Here is a 16,437-nt window from a genome sequence, read left to right as displayed (position 1 = left end):
GAGCAATCACTTAGGCTCTTATTTAATGCCTCCTGAATTCTTTTCCAGTTACTGCAATGGTGCTGTATCAGGTGTTTAATCCTTGTGTGCTTCTATTTCCTTCTTTGTAAATGGGAGTGTTTATAACAATTCCCAGAACCACTGGTAGACTCAGTGAACATTTCAAGAATGCACTCAGTAGCTGAGACTGTTGAAATTTATCACATGATACTTTTAAAAATTTTTGGAAGGTATGTTAGCAGAGTTTTTTTCCTTAGTCTTACATTGCTTTTTATTTTCAGGAGTGTTGCACTATATTCTCTGTCTCCTGTCCTGAAACAATTTGCATTTTATTGGTATCAGAAAAGTAACCATTCTTAGAAGTAATTTGGTTTTCATGCAAACAGCCAGGATGGCATATTAATTTAGTTACTGCCTTATGGAGTTCCTGGAAAGCTTTTGCTGAACACCAACAGCTCTCAGGTGTTGGGTGGAAACTGACTTGCCTACTTGCAGATCTAGAACAAGAATCCCTGCATCTCACTCTGCTTAGCAGACTGAGCCCACAGATCACTGAACTATATAAGCACTAATTTGCCTGGGCTTTGTAACTCCTGTTTGATACCAGACTCACTAGGTCCTAGCTGTCCACTTTTGAAAAAATTAGGCTGTAACTGTTGCTTTGTTCCTTTTGTCCATTGGCCTGGGTGTCATAATATACCCTTCCTCTCTGATTCTGAAAAGCTGACTCTAATTTTTAGTGTATTCATTGTTTCAGAAGTATTTGATGATCATATGCAGCTGAATACTGGGAGTATTTTTAAACAGAAAATGAAGTGATAAAGGCCCAAGAAGGAACTAGCTATGTTATGTGCTGGTCTAGGTTTATAGATTGCGTCTGTGGCTGTGTCTGCTGAGCTACTATCTTCTGCCTCCAATTTAGAAGAATCAGGTCCTGGTCTGGTTCTGAGAGATTAGAAGAGAAATCAGATTATAGAGAAACTTCTATAAAGTTCAGTTATTTTAATCTCATTCTAAAGTATAAAGAGAAAATCTGAATAAATCAGTCTTTGTAAATGAAAATGCATTCATTTATTTCTTTTGGGCTGTTTATAACACTTAAAATGTTAAATCACATTTTCTTTGAATAGAAAAGGCAGTTGTGAAAATAACTGTGATTTTCATCTGAATTACCATTTTGATCTGAATTTGCTTGCCCCAAAATGAATGCATGTGTCATTCTGTGCTTTCTGACCTTAATTTTTTAATCAGGGAATGAAATTTTTGGACATGGGATGTAAGAACTGCAATATACCAGCTGCATATTCCAGATGTCTTGCCAGCTCTCTCCCTAAGGACATCAAGGCATATAAGCAATTAAATAATTTAGTCAAAGACAGAAGCTTCTGCTAATACCTGGGATTTATATTTATTTCAGCAGCTGCAGTTTTGTGTATCTGTTCAGCTTGCTGGCATGCTTCTTGAATACCATGAAAACTAAAGATCTCAAGGGCATTTTCTTTTATTTCTTCCTGTAGTTATAACCCTTGGTGCATATGGTGTAATGCTTCTGATTCTCCAAAAGCTTCTGGAAGGCTTACAGATGTTTTAGTGTACAGATAATTTAGATGGGAATTAGACTGTTTTAAAGAAAAACACAGTCTTATCCTGTACTGTCCACTTTTGTGTGGCTGTTTCCACGTGGGCCAGACTTCTGGGATGGTTTCTAGGAGGGCTGTGCCTTTACTGCCTCACTTTTGAAAGGACACATTAAGTCTCTTTCTTGCGAGTCACTGTCAAGACAACCTAATGTTGCTCTCAGCTGTTGCTTTAGTTTGGTTATTTATGGCTTCTTAAATGTATTATTTTCACTTTCAGTTATTTTTTCTGAATATGGTTATTTATGGCTTCTTAAATGTATTATTTTCACTTTCAGTTATTTTTTCTGAATATTGAATTTCACTTGTCACAAAATTATTCTGATGTAGTCTGTTTTCATCTACATGCAGTTGTATTCCATAGGTGCTGCTCCACACCTTGGCAAAGCTGGGTGGTGGGCAGATAGAAAACTCTTTGCTCTATTCACAGAGTAAATTTTTAGCAAAGCAAAAGATGCAGTCAAATAAGCAACTCTGCTCTAAAGGGTCCTGCATTCTTCAGTTCTTCATCATATTTTTATAGCTGAGGAATTCTCTCACTGCTTCACGTTGGTTGGATCAAAAGAGTTCTTGACAGCAAGGGACAAAGGGTGTACTCTGTCATTACTGACATGATTAATTATTGTCATGCTGCAGTCCTCATTTTGATGTGGAATCTCAAAGGCCCTTTTACATTACTGCCTGTGGCTACACAGTTCCTTACTTTCCAGGAATCAAAAGATGTTGAAATAGAATGAAAGAAATAATAAAATCTTGTTTTTATTTTTTAAGGCCTGATCAAAAAATAGAAGATACAGCAGAAACCAATGCTGAAATTCTTGCTCGTCTCACTTCTGCGGTAAGGTCATTGCATCAAAGTTTGAACTGATCATGTTTGAAATATTGTCATATCTTGGATCCTTTCAAATTAAAGACTTGGTCTAAGTGAACAGATGTTTGTATATGAAGACTTTTTTTTAGTCTCTGGAAGGGGAGAGCTTTACTGAGGTCTTAGTGTACAATTCCAAAGCTATTAAAATCAACCCAAGCAAGGACTGCAGCAGCCTGCTCTTGTAATATATGCTATTCTTGGCCCAGAAGATACCCTCTTGGAGGACTAAGGTGACTTTTGTGTGATGTGCTTTACTCTCAGACCCTCTTGGTAAAGTCTACATCAATGGGAGACAAAGGGAGATAAAAGCTTTTAGCAGCCCTTATGTAGATTATAATAAACTTCTGAGGACACCTACCTGGGAAACCTGAGCTTCCTAACTATGTTTAGCCTCAGTAAACTTCACCATAATAAACAATAGCTTGCTCTGTTTCTGCTAGAGTGTGGTGCATCTTGTTTATCTTGTGAGATCACTGTTCTAAGAAGAAGACAGACAGGACTTTAGAAAGTTAAGCTAGACTAACTCAATTTAATGTAATCTGTATGATAGCACAGAGTGTACCCTCATAAAATTAGCAAGCAATGCAACAGCATGAGGAATGGTTGGTCACCATCCCTGGAGGTATTTCAAAGATGAGTGGATGTGGCACTTGGAGACATGGTTTAGTGTGGACTTGGCCGTGCTGGGTTAACAGCTGTACTTGATGATCTTACAGGTCTTTTCCAACCAAAATAATTCTATGATTCTATGGTTGTGCTGCCACTTAGAGGGACTTTGAAAGTCTGGAGAGATGGGCCAACAGAAAGTCCGCAAAGGGCAATGCAATGTCCTGCATCTGGGAGAAATTACCTCATGATTCTATACAGATTGGGGGTTGACTGAAAAGCAGCTTTGCAGGAAAGGACCTGGGGGTTCTGGCAGACAGCAGGTTCAACCAGAAACATGCCCTTGTGGCAAAGAAAGCAAGTGCTTCCTGAACTGCATCAGTAAGAGCATTGTCCTTAGGCTAAGGCAGGAGACCAGATGTAGAGTCTTGGATCCAGTTCTGAACTCTCAGTACAAGAGATATGGATGTCCTGGAGTGTATGTGAATGACCATGGAGATGGTTGGGGAATAGAGAACTTGACTTGCAAGGAGAGTGTGACAGAAGTGGAAGTGGGGCTTGGAGAACAGAAGCCTATGGGAGGACCTTACTGATGTGTACAAATATCTGATGGACAGGCTCTAGCTGGCCATGATTTTCAGCAGAGGTTTGGATCAGATGATCTCCAGAGGAGATCATGCTTTCCTACCTCCATCACTCTGGGATTCTGCAGTTCTGTGAAACCCGAAGTTATGGTATCATCAAAACATGGAATTGGTGTTAGTTCTGTTTTTGGCATGTGAGAAAGAAGGGTGGAAAAAATTAAGCAAACCAGGTAAAGTTTTATGAAAAAGGCACGAGGATAAGAGCTATTTTAAGAAAAACAAGTAAAGTGCTATCTTGAAATTGCTGGAAAATGGAAGGAAAGGAGAATTTTTGCACTTGGGTAACATGCATGTCCTTAAACACCTAATTGACAGTGAGCTCAGAATATTTCACATCTGCGAGGTTGAACCTGTGAACTACATCCTGAGTCACTCCAGCAGCAGGGCACCTGGACAGGGTTTTCTTAAATAAACCATTTTATTGCTGTAGCTAACTAGCTAAAGAAAAATTAGGCAGTTCCATCTCCAGATGGCCTGAGACCCATCTATTGCCATGGTGATGTCAAGAATCTGATATTTTCTCCTGCATTTTCTGATTTTCCACAGAACTTTGTAGTGCCTCTGTAATGATTTTCTAGTCTACCCCTGGGAAAAAGGCACAAGGCCAGAGCAGAATCCTCCAAATTTTAGCATCTGTATATGAGCTTTTCCTGTTTAGCCCTCCAGAATATTGCTTTTCCTCCATAAAGTAGATTGGGACCTAAAAGACTCATTGTAACCTTATGGGAAGTCTTTTTAAGTCCCAGAAGAATTTGAAACCTCAGCTCACACTATTCAACAGAGGGCTGGACTGTCCACTGTCTTGGTTCTCTTTTTTTTGTAAGCAGGGGCTGCAAATTGAGAGTGAAGTTATCAGCTATTACTGGAAATGTGTTCACACTGGCTTTTTGGCTCACTGAATGTTTATGCATTTTGTACAAAATTAAACCATTCTTCTTTGAAGAATTCATAATTGAAAATCCTGCTCATGATACTCTTCACACCAGAATTTCAGAAGTGTGAAAAAACCCACAAAATCATCCCTACTTCTGGCCTAGCACTAAAGCAGTTGAAGATTAAAGTTGACTTTTTAATTGGAGATGCAAATCCCACTTCTGTCTCTTCTGCTTTTCTTTTTGCTTTTAATGGAACAAAATATTATTTTGGGGTCAGAAGAAAGTTTCTGTGTCAGCATTTTTTTCAGGGGATTCCATTCTAAATTTTCAAACGTACACTGATTGTGATGATCCAACCCAAGCAAAATTGGAGGAATCTGTGTGCCTAAAATATAAATCCCTCTTTTAATCTATCAAATTATGTGCTTATATCATATGTTCCATTACATGAGGCACCAACAAAATGATCAAACTTAAATTCTAAAGGCAAGCAGTGCAAAATTTGCAAGCAGTGCTAAATGCCATTAGAAATACATTTTCATCAGATAATCTTTTTTGGTCATGAATTTTTAAAAGAATGCTGTGATTACTCATGGGTTTAAAAAAAGCATTCTAGAGCTGTCATGCATCCCATGTCGTGTCCTGAAGAGCAGCTTCATATTCAGTGTTTTGTGTGCTAAAAGCAGAACATGGTGAGATGTCTATGAGTGCTTTCACTGCAAAGCCTTTTACCTTACCTTGTGATGGAACAGAAGATGATATCAGGATATTAATGAGGTGTATCTGGAAAATAATTTTCTGGTACTTAAAGGCATCAGCCAATATTACTTTTATTTAGAGCCCATCAAGTTATCATAACTTGAGATGCAAAAATGTGAACCAGTTTACTGTTTTTCGAAACCCTGCTGTTTAGAGCCTTCTGTTGCAGGATTTAATTTTGAGTTTCTGTAAGGATTGGCACCTTGTCTCTAGATTGAAGTCCTGCTAGCACAATAGTATCTTGACTACTGTCTCACAAAAAACTATTATGGGCAGAAACAAGAGAAAGGAAAAAAGATGATATGCAGTGTCTGCTAGATGCACAGTTATGTCCACTATGACAAAATGATAAGATTTGCAATAAGAGAAGAGCAGTAGTTGTCATTTACTTTTTAAAATTCTCTATTCTTTGAAGACAAGATTCACCATATAAATGAGCCATTTGTACTTAATCAAGCAGAAGTATACCCGGGTATCACTTTCTATGCATACTCTTCTATATTTCAGAAAGAAAACTTGATTGAGATGTAGTAACATGCCAACTACCCACTCAAAATGTTCTCTTTCAGACTTTCATAATATTTCCATAAATATTGTGTAGTGAACTGGCCTTTAAAATGAATCAGTTTTGACATCTGCAATGCTACTCAAATGGGATACTGTTTGGATAGTGTTAGCTTTGTAGCAACAAGCTGTATGTATAAAACATATTTTAAAATTTAATACGTCAATATGGTAGGCATAGTCCTTGTTTATATATTTTATTTTGTGTCTGCATTATTATCTTCAATGTGATGTGCGACTATCGATTTCGTCAAACAGGCAGTGACTGAAATCCTGTTAGGAAGAATCATGATAATGGGTAGCATGTGTGCAGTGAGGAGTGAGTGTTATACATGGATTTCCATTGGGGTAATGATGCAGAGGAATTGCATGTCCAGCAGGGATGTCAAGTGCATTTATGCTAAAATAGACTAAAGCATATAGATTATGAAATCTAGGGGCACCACTCGAATCCAGTACTGCTCAGCAGTACCAGTTCTTTGTGATTGGAGTGAATCCTATGAGAGGGACCTCAGATTGTCCTGATGGAACCCTTTGATGAAGGAAATTTTTCTCACTGCTAACACTAGAGAAACATATTTTCCTCCTGCTTTATCTAAAGGATTTTGCTCAGGTTAAGTAAAAGAGCAGCTGCATTCCTGGCCAGCAGCAAACTATGAGATATTTAGCTTGACATAGACAAAATATAGAAGCCCAGCCTTTTAATTGCCTGTGATTTTAGCACTATCTTTCAAACCTGAAAGGTGTCACCTTATAAGCAAAAGTAATATTGGAAATACAACTGCAGGATGCCACAATGCTGCCTTTTCTTCTGACAAGATGGGTTTTTCTTTGCAGCCATGGAGATGTTTGCATTTCTTGAATGTTTGATTGGGTTAAGAGATACATTTGCAATTGTTTCAGGTTGTAATGTCTCTTAAGTATAAGCTTAGGATAATGCATTTATTAAATGCTAAGAGATAAAGGTGAGACATCAGTGAAATGCTTCTTACTGACAGTAACCTGTGACAATAGACCAGAATTGAGCCATTGACATGGGTACCTTTTGAATTTAATGAAGGGAGAGGGTCTGAGAAGTGTAGCCATGAAAAGTCATGGTGTTGTTGTTCAGGAACAAATTGGGCTTTTATTGAAAATCCTGTTCTTTATTAGATAGCTTGTATGTATTATTATAATAGTTGTGTATAGCAATTGCTGCAAGGAAGCACATGAGTTGTTTTTCTTTTCTTTCCCATTTTACTTGAAGTTTATGCTTACATTACCTATGATTAATATTTCTCCAGACATGGGAATGAGTGTACAGGAAGGAAGGAAGGGAAGGTAATACTGCCAGCTTGCACAATTGTGCTGGAAACAGGATGACATTTAAGAAAACCATGGCACTGCCTTCATATTTTCCTGCTTGGAGTGGCAGAGAACTCCGTCCCTCTCAGCAGGACAGCATCAAGGAATAGAAAAGATCCTTTTCCCTTGCAAGGACAGCAAAAAAGTCTTTTTGGTCCTTTGCCACAAAGGAAAGAAGGATGCAAGCAGAGGAAGGATGTGGCCTCTGGTGTGACTGGCTTGTTCCACATGCAGAGTGTACTGCTGCATGGCTCCTGAGGATCTGCGGTTACCATTGTACTGAGATGTCCCAAATGATTTTGTCTGTCTTTCTGCTCAGACCAATATAATGTTAACTATTCTTCTTTCACATTTTCAAACTTCTCTTCAGAGACATGAGAGTGAGACATAGACAGTTGTTAGTAATTGTGTTACTTTGGGAATCCTTTGTGGGCTTTTTGCCTTATGACTGAGCCACATATCTTGAGAATGATGTCTGAAGTTTCATGTCTCTCAGAAACTGCATGTCAAACCTCCCACTGCAGAATAGCCTTGAGCCTTGCCTAGGTCTGTTAGACAGGATGGCTAGTATGCACTGCTGGAGGCTTCGTACAGAGAGGTGGGACAATTCCTAGAAAAAATTGGAATGTGCCATATTGTTTGGTTGTTTTTTTTTTTTAAATACTGAAAACAACCTGTCTTGGGAAAATTGAGGAAATTGTAAGGTGTATGTAGCAGAGAGCATTTGGTGCTCTAGGCCAAGTGCAAGAAGCTGCAGTGGGACAGATGATGGCAGTGAAGAAGCAGGAAGCATAAAAATAATATATAGAAAAATTATAGAGAAAGAAATTATATTAAAAGGAATAGACCTATGGAGGAAAGTGGATGTTGAGTTGAGCTGGCTAAAGAGAAAATAGCTGGTCTATACAGAGAATATGAAGAATACAGAGACAAGAGGATGAGTAACGGAGCTGGTTAGCATGGCAGGGCTGTTTTACAGGCTAGTGAGGGACCCTGTAAAATTATAAATAGCCTTGACTTCTGCATTTTCATCCCAAGTGAAATTTTGGTCCAGCAATTCTCAGCCATGCTACTAGGAGAGGTTGTTTGCTCTTGGAAGATCTAAAAAGTGAAGGTCAATTATATACAGGAGGAACCTCTGTCAAACCTCAGCATGAAGGACTCTCTTATTCTGGAGTCACACAATAAATCCAGCATTACAGTGTGCTCATCAGAGGCAAAACAAATATGTAACAAGGGAAGGGAGAAGATTCAAGTGTGTACTTGTGAAAGAGATATGCTGTGCAAATAAATTACAGGTCAGGCTACTGAATTGCCCACTCCCTAAGGAATGTGGGGTATTTACACGAAATTAAAGTCACAGAATTCCCAGCTGAAAAGGAGATAGATTTGCTAGGAAAACTGACTGTAGTTTCAAAATCAGGCATAATTCCACATGCAGTTGATTGCTGCAAAGCATTGATAGCTCTTATCTTGCCAGTGTTGCATTCTGTTTTATTTGACTGTGCCAGGAACTTTAACCATCCTTTTCTTTTCCTGATATTTTAGGTACAGAGAGAACTGGCTGCTGTCATTGCCTTGAAAGCAAGGAAGTCAGGTGAGTCAGGCTGAACTTCAGAGGGGTTTTTGTAATGCTGTTCCCTTTGTCATTTCTTGAAGTATCTGAATAGTCACTGCTGTCTTTTTAATACAGGGAAGAAAAGATACTGATGGAGAATCTGTGTATACAGCACAATGCAATTACAGCTAAGCTTCTCTCCATCTAGCTCATTATGTCTAACAACCTAACTAATAAAATCAGTGTTTCAGTTCAACTTGGGTCTCTCTGACCAAAATCACTATTTTCTCTAGGCTTGCTCTTTATAAAAAAAGCTGATGTCTTTATTTGGCTTCAATTTAGGACAAATAGGTTGATAATTTTCCTTTTTTTTTTTATCATCCAGTATCTCATGCCATTATCTTTTCTGCCTTTTACCAGCCCAGCCAGGTGTTTTTCTTACTGCTAAAGCAAAAGGACAGCTTCATGCACGGAGGTGTTCTTTCCTGCCTTTTCTTCTGTATGACTGGAGAGGCAAGTCTCTGATCAGGGCAGGAGAAGGGAAGAGGCAATTGGATAACTGGGAGTCTCTGCCAGTAAAAGCACTCCCAAGAAATGCTGGTGCCACAGTGCAAAGCACTGAAATACGTGGCCATCTCAGCTCCATCAGGGTGTGTTAGCACAGGCACTTCAGCAGGTGGAGTCTGCACTGCCGAGGCAAGGAAGGAGGCAAAGAAGCTAAGCTGTGTTTCCCAGGCACTGCACAGGAACCAAAAGAACCTACTTGGCCAGACCTGACTCTTTACAGGTTAACTCTCTGGTGTCTTTGTGCAGTGTCTTCTGCACCAAGCTGAATGTATTTCTAAAGTACAGCAGAGGTGGAGTGACCTTAAATTATTAGCGTGTTCCCAAAGCCTTTGAGGTCTTTGAGCGCATTTTCATGGAGCATCTCTTGTGATTTTCAGTGATTTTTCTAGAAATCAAAGTCACAAATCTTGTACTTGAGCTATTTTCTGGCTTGTTCATTGTACTGCATCTCTATCAGTCTGTCTGTGACTTACAAGTACAGCACAAAATTTACTACACACACACACAACACACATCATGTTATCGTAAACTGGAGGCACCAAGAAGATGTGGCTGGTCTACCTGCCAATATTTTCTTGTGAAAATGTACGTATTAAAAAAATACTCTAGACACAGTTTGATGCTATTTTTTTCTGGAAATAGAAGTATCCATAAGTTATACCCACACTCATCTATAAATGTAAATCTGTGGAAAGCGAGCACAAATGTGAGTGTGAATTCAGACCTGAATTTCTTCTATGGGAAAGCTTTACTTCTGAAAGTGCTATAGTAGTTTATGATGGCAACAGCCCTCAGCTGCTTGCCCTTACCTGGTGTCACCCCAGTCCCACCTGACTTGTAATGACTGAACATGGAAATGCTTCTGCTCTGGCTCAGTGTAGAGGAAAACAGGCTATTTTAAAGAACTGCTCAAGGTAATCTTTTGTTTTGCTGCTAAATGGGCTGAGCATGGTGCCATGTATATTTACTTCCTGCTCATGGAGGTATCATATATCTCTCTGCTTTTAAGCAGTTTTGTCTGCAAATATTTCTATAGCTATGAGCTATAAATAGAAGTCTTTCCCCCAAAATAGTTATTTTTAGCTTGAAGTAGTCTCTTATTTCGTTTTGGTAGATGGTTGTTAAGAGTAGAAAATGGGGTGGGCATTACATTAGGAATGAGATGCAAGAGATGAAAATCCAAAAGGAGAATATCTCTTGGAGTCTCCTTTTTCCTGGTGTAATTGCAATCCTCAATGTGCAGGTAGAAATATTGCACTTTAAAATTACAGCCTTAATAAAATAAAGGTCCTTATAGAGCTTTGCAGTGCTGTCCAGCCTTTCCTAATACATTAATGTAAACATTTAAAATATCTGTTCAGATCTGAACAAAAGATAACTCTTTAGTCAGTTTAACTAGTGTGTGCTTGTTGAAATTTGCATTTCTTTATGCCCCATCTTGGATGCCTGTAAAAAAGGGGAGTATGATCAGGCATAACTGTAAGGTCTAATTTAAGTTAATGCCTTTGGTAAAGTAGGTGCAGAGTAAATTAGAGTGGTTGGTTATGCTCCTTTATTTTATTGCTGGTGGTTAAATTCACAGTGTGGCAGTTACTGTGAGTGATCAAGCTCTGGTCTGCTGTGCCTGGTGAAGTGAAGCACGTTTCAGAGAAAGTACTTCTGGAGCTGTAAGCCACAGTATCTTTCAAAGATATTGTTCCTCTAATCCTCTCTGAGATTCCATATAATTCCAGGAAATAAGCCCCCAAAAGTCAGACAAAGAGTTTATTTTGGCTTGAAAAGAGTGGAACATGGCTTTTTGGGCCAGCTGCCCTGGGTAGCTTCCAGGCTGGTGTGAATGGCGTGGGAGCCTGGCTCATCCACCCTGGGATTTGTGAGTGGGGAGGGCAGGCAAATGGGCATGGTCCAAACCTGCTGCCTGGAACCTGGCTACAGAGGGTAATTGGTTTATTAATTAAAAGCTTTCCTAGAGATCAGTAGCCCCCCTCCCCCTATAAAAAAAAAAAAAAAGCATTTTTGCCTAATGCAAGAACTATATAATGTGTTCCTGAATTAGTTTAATTTCTGAATGTACCTCTGCTCTTAGAGAAACCCTTCACAGTGATTTAATTGTACTAGAAAAACTGGCTGATTTAAGTTTTTGCATTATTTGTCTAGAACTGCTGTAGTAATCACTATGTTAAGTTGCATGGAAAGCACTTCACAAGCACATAACACCACAGCTCCCTGTGCAAGAGGTGAAGAGGTTCCAAGTAGGAAGGTTTTCTGTGTTTGGAGGGCAGGGGGCAAGCATTGCCTTTGGTTACCTGAATGAAACAGTTTGGTTTTGTTTAAATGAAGTGTGGGTTTGCTACCTATTATGTGTATGGGACAGGTAGTAATTGCAACTATTACAGTTCTGGTTGTGGCAGAGATTTCCACACTGTATCTGCTGACAAATACCGAGGTACAGACCTGAGCCTCCTGTGGGGTAGGGCACAGTATCAAATTCGTGCTAGTACAGGATCTGACTTGATGGGGAATGTCTGCTACCCGAAAATAAAACACCAGCAGGGTGTGGGGTAGAATGTCTATCCCCAAAAGCTGTTCTGCTGTTTTTACTGTGGTGTAGAAGAATAGGAGAAATTCATAAAATTGGCAGATGCTGAAAGAAAAATGAGGAGCCTGAAAAATTAAAAACTTCTGTGCTGTGGGAAAAAAAGCTCTGTTTTCATATTCCAGATGTGTACTGCAAGTATACCACTCGGTATACAACAAGGCATATGCTGACAGAGACATGCTTGAGAGCCTTCATGCAGAGGGAGCTCAGCACTTTTAGTTGCTTTGCAAATAAAACTAAACCAGGGTAAAATAAATGTCTGTAATTCTGAAGTGTTGATGGACTTCGGTAACACTGTTGACTTGAAATCACATTTATATTTCATTAGAATAAAGCTCTCATGATAAAGGTGACCTAGGAGGGGGAAATGAGCTTGTGCACTTCTCTGTGGCTTATAAAAATGCATTGAAATAATTCTTGCCTAACCTTAGAAATAAATAGATTAAATGCTGTCTTCTGTGGTTTGGTAAAAGGTCTTGGGGAAGCAAATAACTGGAGCAGAAAGGAACTTTTCCTTTAATTGCAGGCACTCAGCATTAAATTGTTTTTTTTATTTATACCTTGCTGGCTTCTGATAGCTTCTGCAAATGTGCTGAAACCTAACACAAATGCGGCCTCCCGTCTGAAGGTTTACAAGGGTTGGCATTTATCTCAATTGCTTGTCATGGCTCATGACATGTTTCTTATGTGTTAGAGATGGGAGCTAAAACAAGGATAAAAAGCAGCAAATAGCCTAAGGCAGGAGGCTTTAGCTGGTGGCAAAGCTACACGGGTACATGTGAACTGATCAAAACCTGTCACGTAGATGCTTTGTACTGCTGTTAATCCCATCCACAAACAAGATGCCTTGCATTTCTGTGCACAAACCCATGGCATCACCCAGCAAATCCCTTCACAGAAAAAGGAATTTCTATAACTTTATTTGTGCAAAGGATCAATTGATAAGAGCATGGCTCTTGTCTTTGTGTTTATGAATACAGGGGCTAATTAAGATAATAGCTGGCAGGGTATGGGTGAGGTAAGAAGGTGGTGACTCAGCTTCTCCCCAGGCACTGCAGGAGCAGCAGCAGGTCTGTGGGTGCTTCTCCCTCCCACTGTGAAAGGCAGGGCAGCCACAAATGCCCTAGAACTTGTGTGTGGTTTTTCTCCCCCTTATGAATGATATTCAGGTTTCCACTATATAATTAGATACATTTTAGTCATGCCATTCTTGAATTGGCAAGCTCTATTGATTTTTTAATATGTCATTTACATTTTCTTTATAATAATGTATAACAATTCATAATAATATGACTTTTGCAATGTATTAACTCCATATTTGAGATCTTCTGGATTGCCTCCACCCTATTCTTACATATACGTATGCATAGCCAGCCTTCCCCTTTTCTTTTGTATTGCTTCTGTCAGAACCTAACTGCCTATGTGATTTGCTTCGTATTTTTATTTTAGTGCAGGCGATTCAATATGAAGCAGTCACTGGGGCTTGAGCTCTGCCGACATGAATGAAAAGCAAGCTGTGAAGAGCTATTCCTTTTCCCAGGCACTGCAGCACCTCCACAGCACTGCTGTCAGGGCTGATTGCGTGACTTGACTCCAACACACTGCAGGCAATGTCAGCCCAGTTAAACACATGAGAACAGTCAGGCTGGGTCAGGTTAAAAGTCCATCCAGCCATGCTCCTACCGTGAGTGATGAGTAGGGGATGCTTAGAGTAGAGAAACAGAGCGAGTGCAGTTCTTCTGTGTACATACTCAGCATCTACCAGCCTGTGATAGAGGGATCTTGGTGTATCCACAGTGCTGTGGTAGGTAACCCTTGCTGGACCTATTCTCCATTAATTTATCAAATTGCTTTTTAAGTCTGCTTATACTCCTGACCTTCATAATCTCTTATGGCAGCAAGTCTCACAATTCACATGTGGAGTATGTTAAAACATTTTTTTTTTTTTTAAACACATTGCTATGACCCTCACTCTGTTGTGATACAGCTCTTTGCTGACAGAGAGTGGTGAATAATCCATTCCCTATTTGTCTTTATACTATTCAGGATTTTGTGCACATCTGTCATACCCCTGTGAGTTGTCTCATTTCCCGGCTGTTTCACCAGTCATTCCTCGTACCAAATGTCTTCCATTAAATCTGATTATCTTTGCTACATCTATTATATACTTTTGAGATGGGGCAGGCACAGCAGCATACAGTATAGCAGCAGCATGTGCTGGAGTTGATGCAAAGTGAGGGTGGCAGCTTCTTATCAGGGTGGAGAGGTGGAGGTGTGTGGGAAGGAGCCCAGTAAGACACTCTTGGCACCATTAAGCTGTTTTATCAGCTTAGTTAATTCAGAAAACTGCATCTTTATCTTTCAGCCCATTTCCTCAAGTAGTACAGATCCTTCTGAGACTTCTCAGTAAATTTATTCTACTATAATTAGCAGAAGTTTTGTCATATGGTGCTATCTGAATGTCCTATGCTACGTTATTCATTCTATTCACTTGTAGAAGTGTTTTTATATAGAAAATGAAAATCATTACAAATTTTAGTGAGGTTTGTATACACACTTGAAAAATTACATAACAAGTACATGATCAAAGGTCATTCAAGAATTGACCAGTTCAGCATTTTGTGTAAGTTTCAAACATATTAAAGACTATTGAATTTACATGTTTCATAAACAACCAGGTATTCAATATCTTTGGAGTAAAACATGCATGGTTTGTTACCACTTATGCCACTGAAAAGGGCATAATGAGGTATGAAAAAACTTGGTCCTCTTTATACATTAAAGTGACAGTCATGTGCCAGAGAGGTGTGCATTTTCCCTTGTGAAAAAAATAAGAAAATTTGAAGGGTGGGAAAAGGGTGAATCAGTAGGATCTTACTGCTTTTCTGTTCTCCTCATATTTCTTTTCAATACGTTTGCTTACTTAAGTAGTGCCTCATTCCATTACAACTTCCAGTTCCTCCAAGCACCCAATTGTTTAAAGCAAGGGCTGAAATTAGTAAACTGTGTAGAATGAGGGTTCTTCTGCAAATTCTTCTGCAAATGATACTTACAGGATTCACCCTGGAGAAATGGCCACTTTTAAAGTGAAGGTGCAGGACTGTTGTGCTTCTGTTAGGTCATGGTAACTGTATCTTTACTTTTCCCCTGCCCACTGAAATGTGATCCAAAATAAAACTTCCCCTGAAAACATAGCTAGCAATATTTTAAAAGTTACACTGTACTTTGGGGTCTTTCTTTGAGGTCTGTAATTTCAGGTATTGAAGTAAGGGAAGTGATCTTAGTTTGCTCAGCCTAGAGAAGAAGAGGCTGAGGGACAGTTCACGGTGGTCCCTCATGGGGGGGAGCAGAGGGGCAGCACTGATCTCTTCACTCTCGTGACTGGTGACAGGGCTCAAGGAAATGGCAAGAAGTTGAGTCAGAGGAGGTTTAGTTTGGATATCAGGGAGAGGTTCTTCACTCAGAGGGTGCTTGGGCACCAGAACAGGCTCCCCAGGGAAGTGGTCAGAGCACCAGCTGTTTCTGAGTTTAAGAAGCTTTGGGGCAATGCTCTCAGGCACATGGTGTGATTCTTGGGGTGTCCTGCTCAGGGATGATCCTGATGGGTCCCTTCCAACTCAGCATAATTTATGTGTGATTCTATGATTTTAATCATGTTTGTTTCTTTAAGCAATCCCTTTAAAACATTTTGTGCCCTATTGAAGGGAATCCCTAGCCCTAGGGGCCAGTGGGGGTTACTATGATGTATTGCATCACATGGGATTCTTCCATTATCCCTGCGATCAAGCACACCCAGAAAATGACAGCATTTCAAAAGGGCAGGATCATACCCCTTCTAGACCTGGGGAATGATGCTCATTTGTGCCCAACCTGGGTGATGCTGGGGATGGGAAATGCCCTGGACAACATCAGTGAAAGGACTAGAGATTAACACTTACCAGCTGTTGTGTATTCAACAGCTGATACAAAGCAGAATAGACTCAGACCCGGAAAAAGAAGGAAAAGAGCTCTCTGCTGGGAATTGTGGTGAGAGGGATTTTGGCAGTTTATGGTTTTGGTTTTGCAGTTGTTGTAGGACCTTGGGCACGGTTCTTTCTGAGTGATCTAAGATACTCACATAGAAGAAATCGGCAATGCAGAGTAGCTGTGTAGAGGAAAGATATTTTGCACATATGCAAAAAGAGGCAGCACAGTAAGGGCACAAAGACAGCAGTTGTACAAAAAACAACCCCCAGGTGAATGTTTTGTTTACTGGGGCTTTGGGAGAGGCATTTACAATGAATTCACAGAATTTATTTATTCAGAGTCCTCTTTGTTTCCTGCTCCTTTCCTGGCCATGCCTGGGGGATGTTTCCATGGAATAGAGCCCTGTTTCTCTTTGCACCAGCCTGCTCAGCAACAGCCCATACCTCC

The 16,437-nt window shown here is 39.8% G+C and overlaps 1 protein-coding gene across 1 annotated transcript in view; it reads left to right on the top strand.

Annotated features, from left to right (window-relative positions):
• The window catches only part of RAPGEF5 (Rap guanine nucleotide exchange factor 5), a 157,100-nt gene that overhangs the window by 35,016 nt on the left and 105,647 nt on the right, over nucleotides 1–16,437 (top strand). The window contains exons 6-7 of the mRNA XM_077175973.1: nucleotides 2,409–2,475; nucleotides 8,849–8,897. Coding sequence (XP_077032088.1) covers nucleotides 2,409–2,475; nucleotides 8,849–8,897 — 116 coding nt within the window. The remainder of the gene's footprint in view (nucleotides 1–2,408; nucleotides 2,476–8,848; nucleotides 8,898–16,437) is intronic.

Source organism: Agelaius phoeniceus, chromosome 1 (assembly GCF_051311805.1).
Source record: "Agelaius phoeniceus isolate bAgePho1 chromosome 1, bAgePho1.hap1, whole genome shotgun sequence".
Taxonomy (NCBI): domain Eukaryota; kingdom Metazoa; phylum Chordata; class Aves; order Passeriformes; family Icteridae; genus Agelaius; species Agelaius phoeniceus.
The sequence above is the reverse complement of the archived record's forward strand: the minus strand, read 5'-3'. Positions and strand labels throughout refer to the sequence as shown.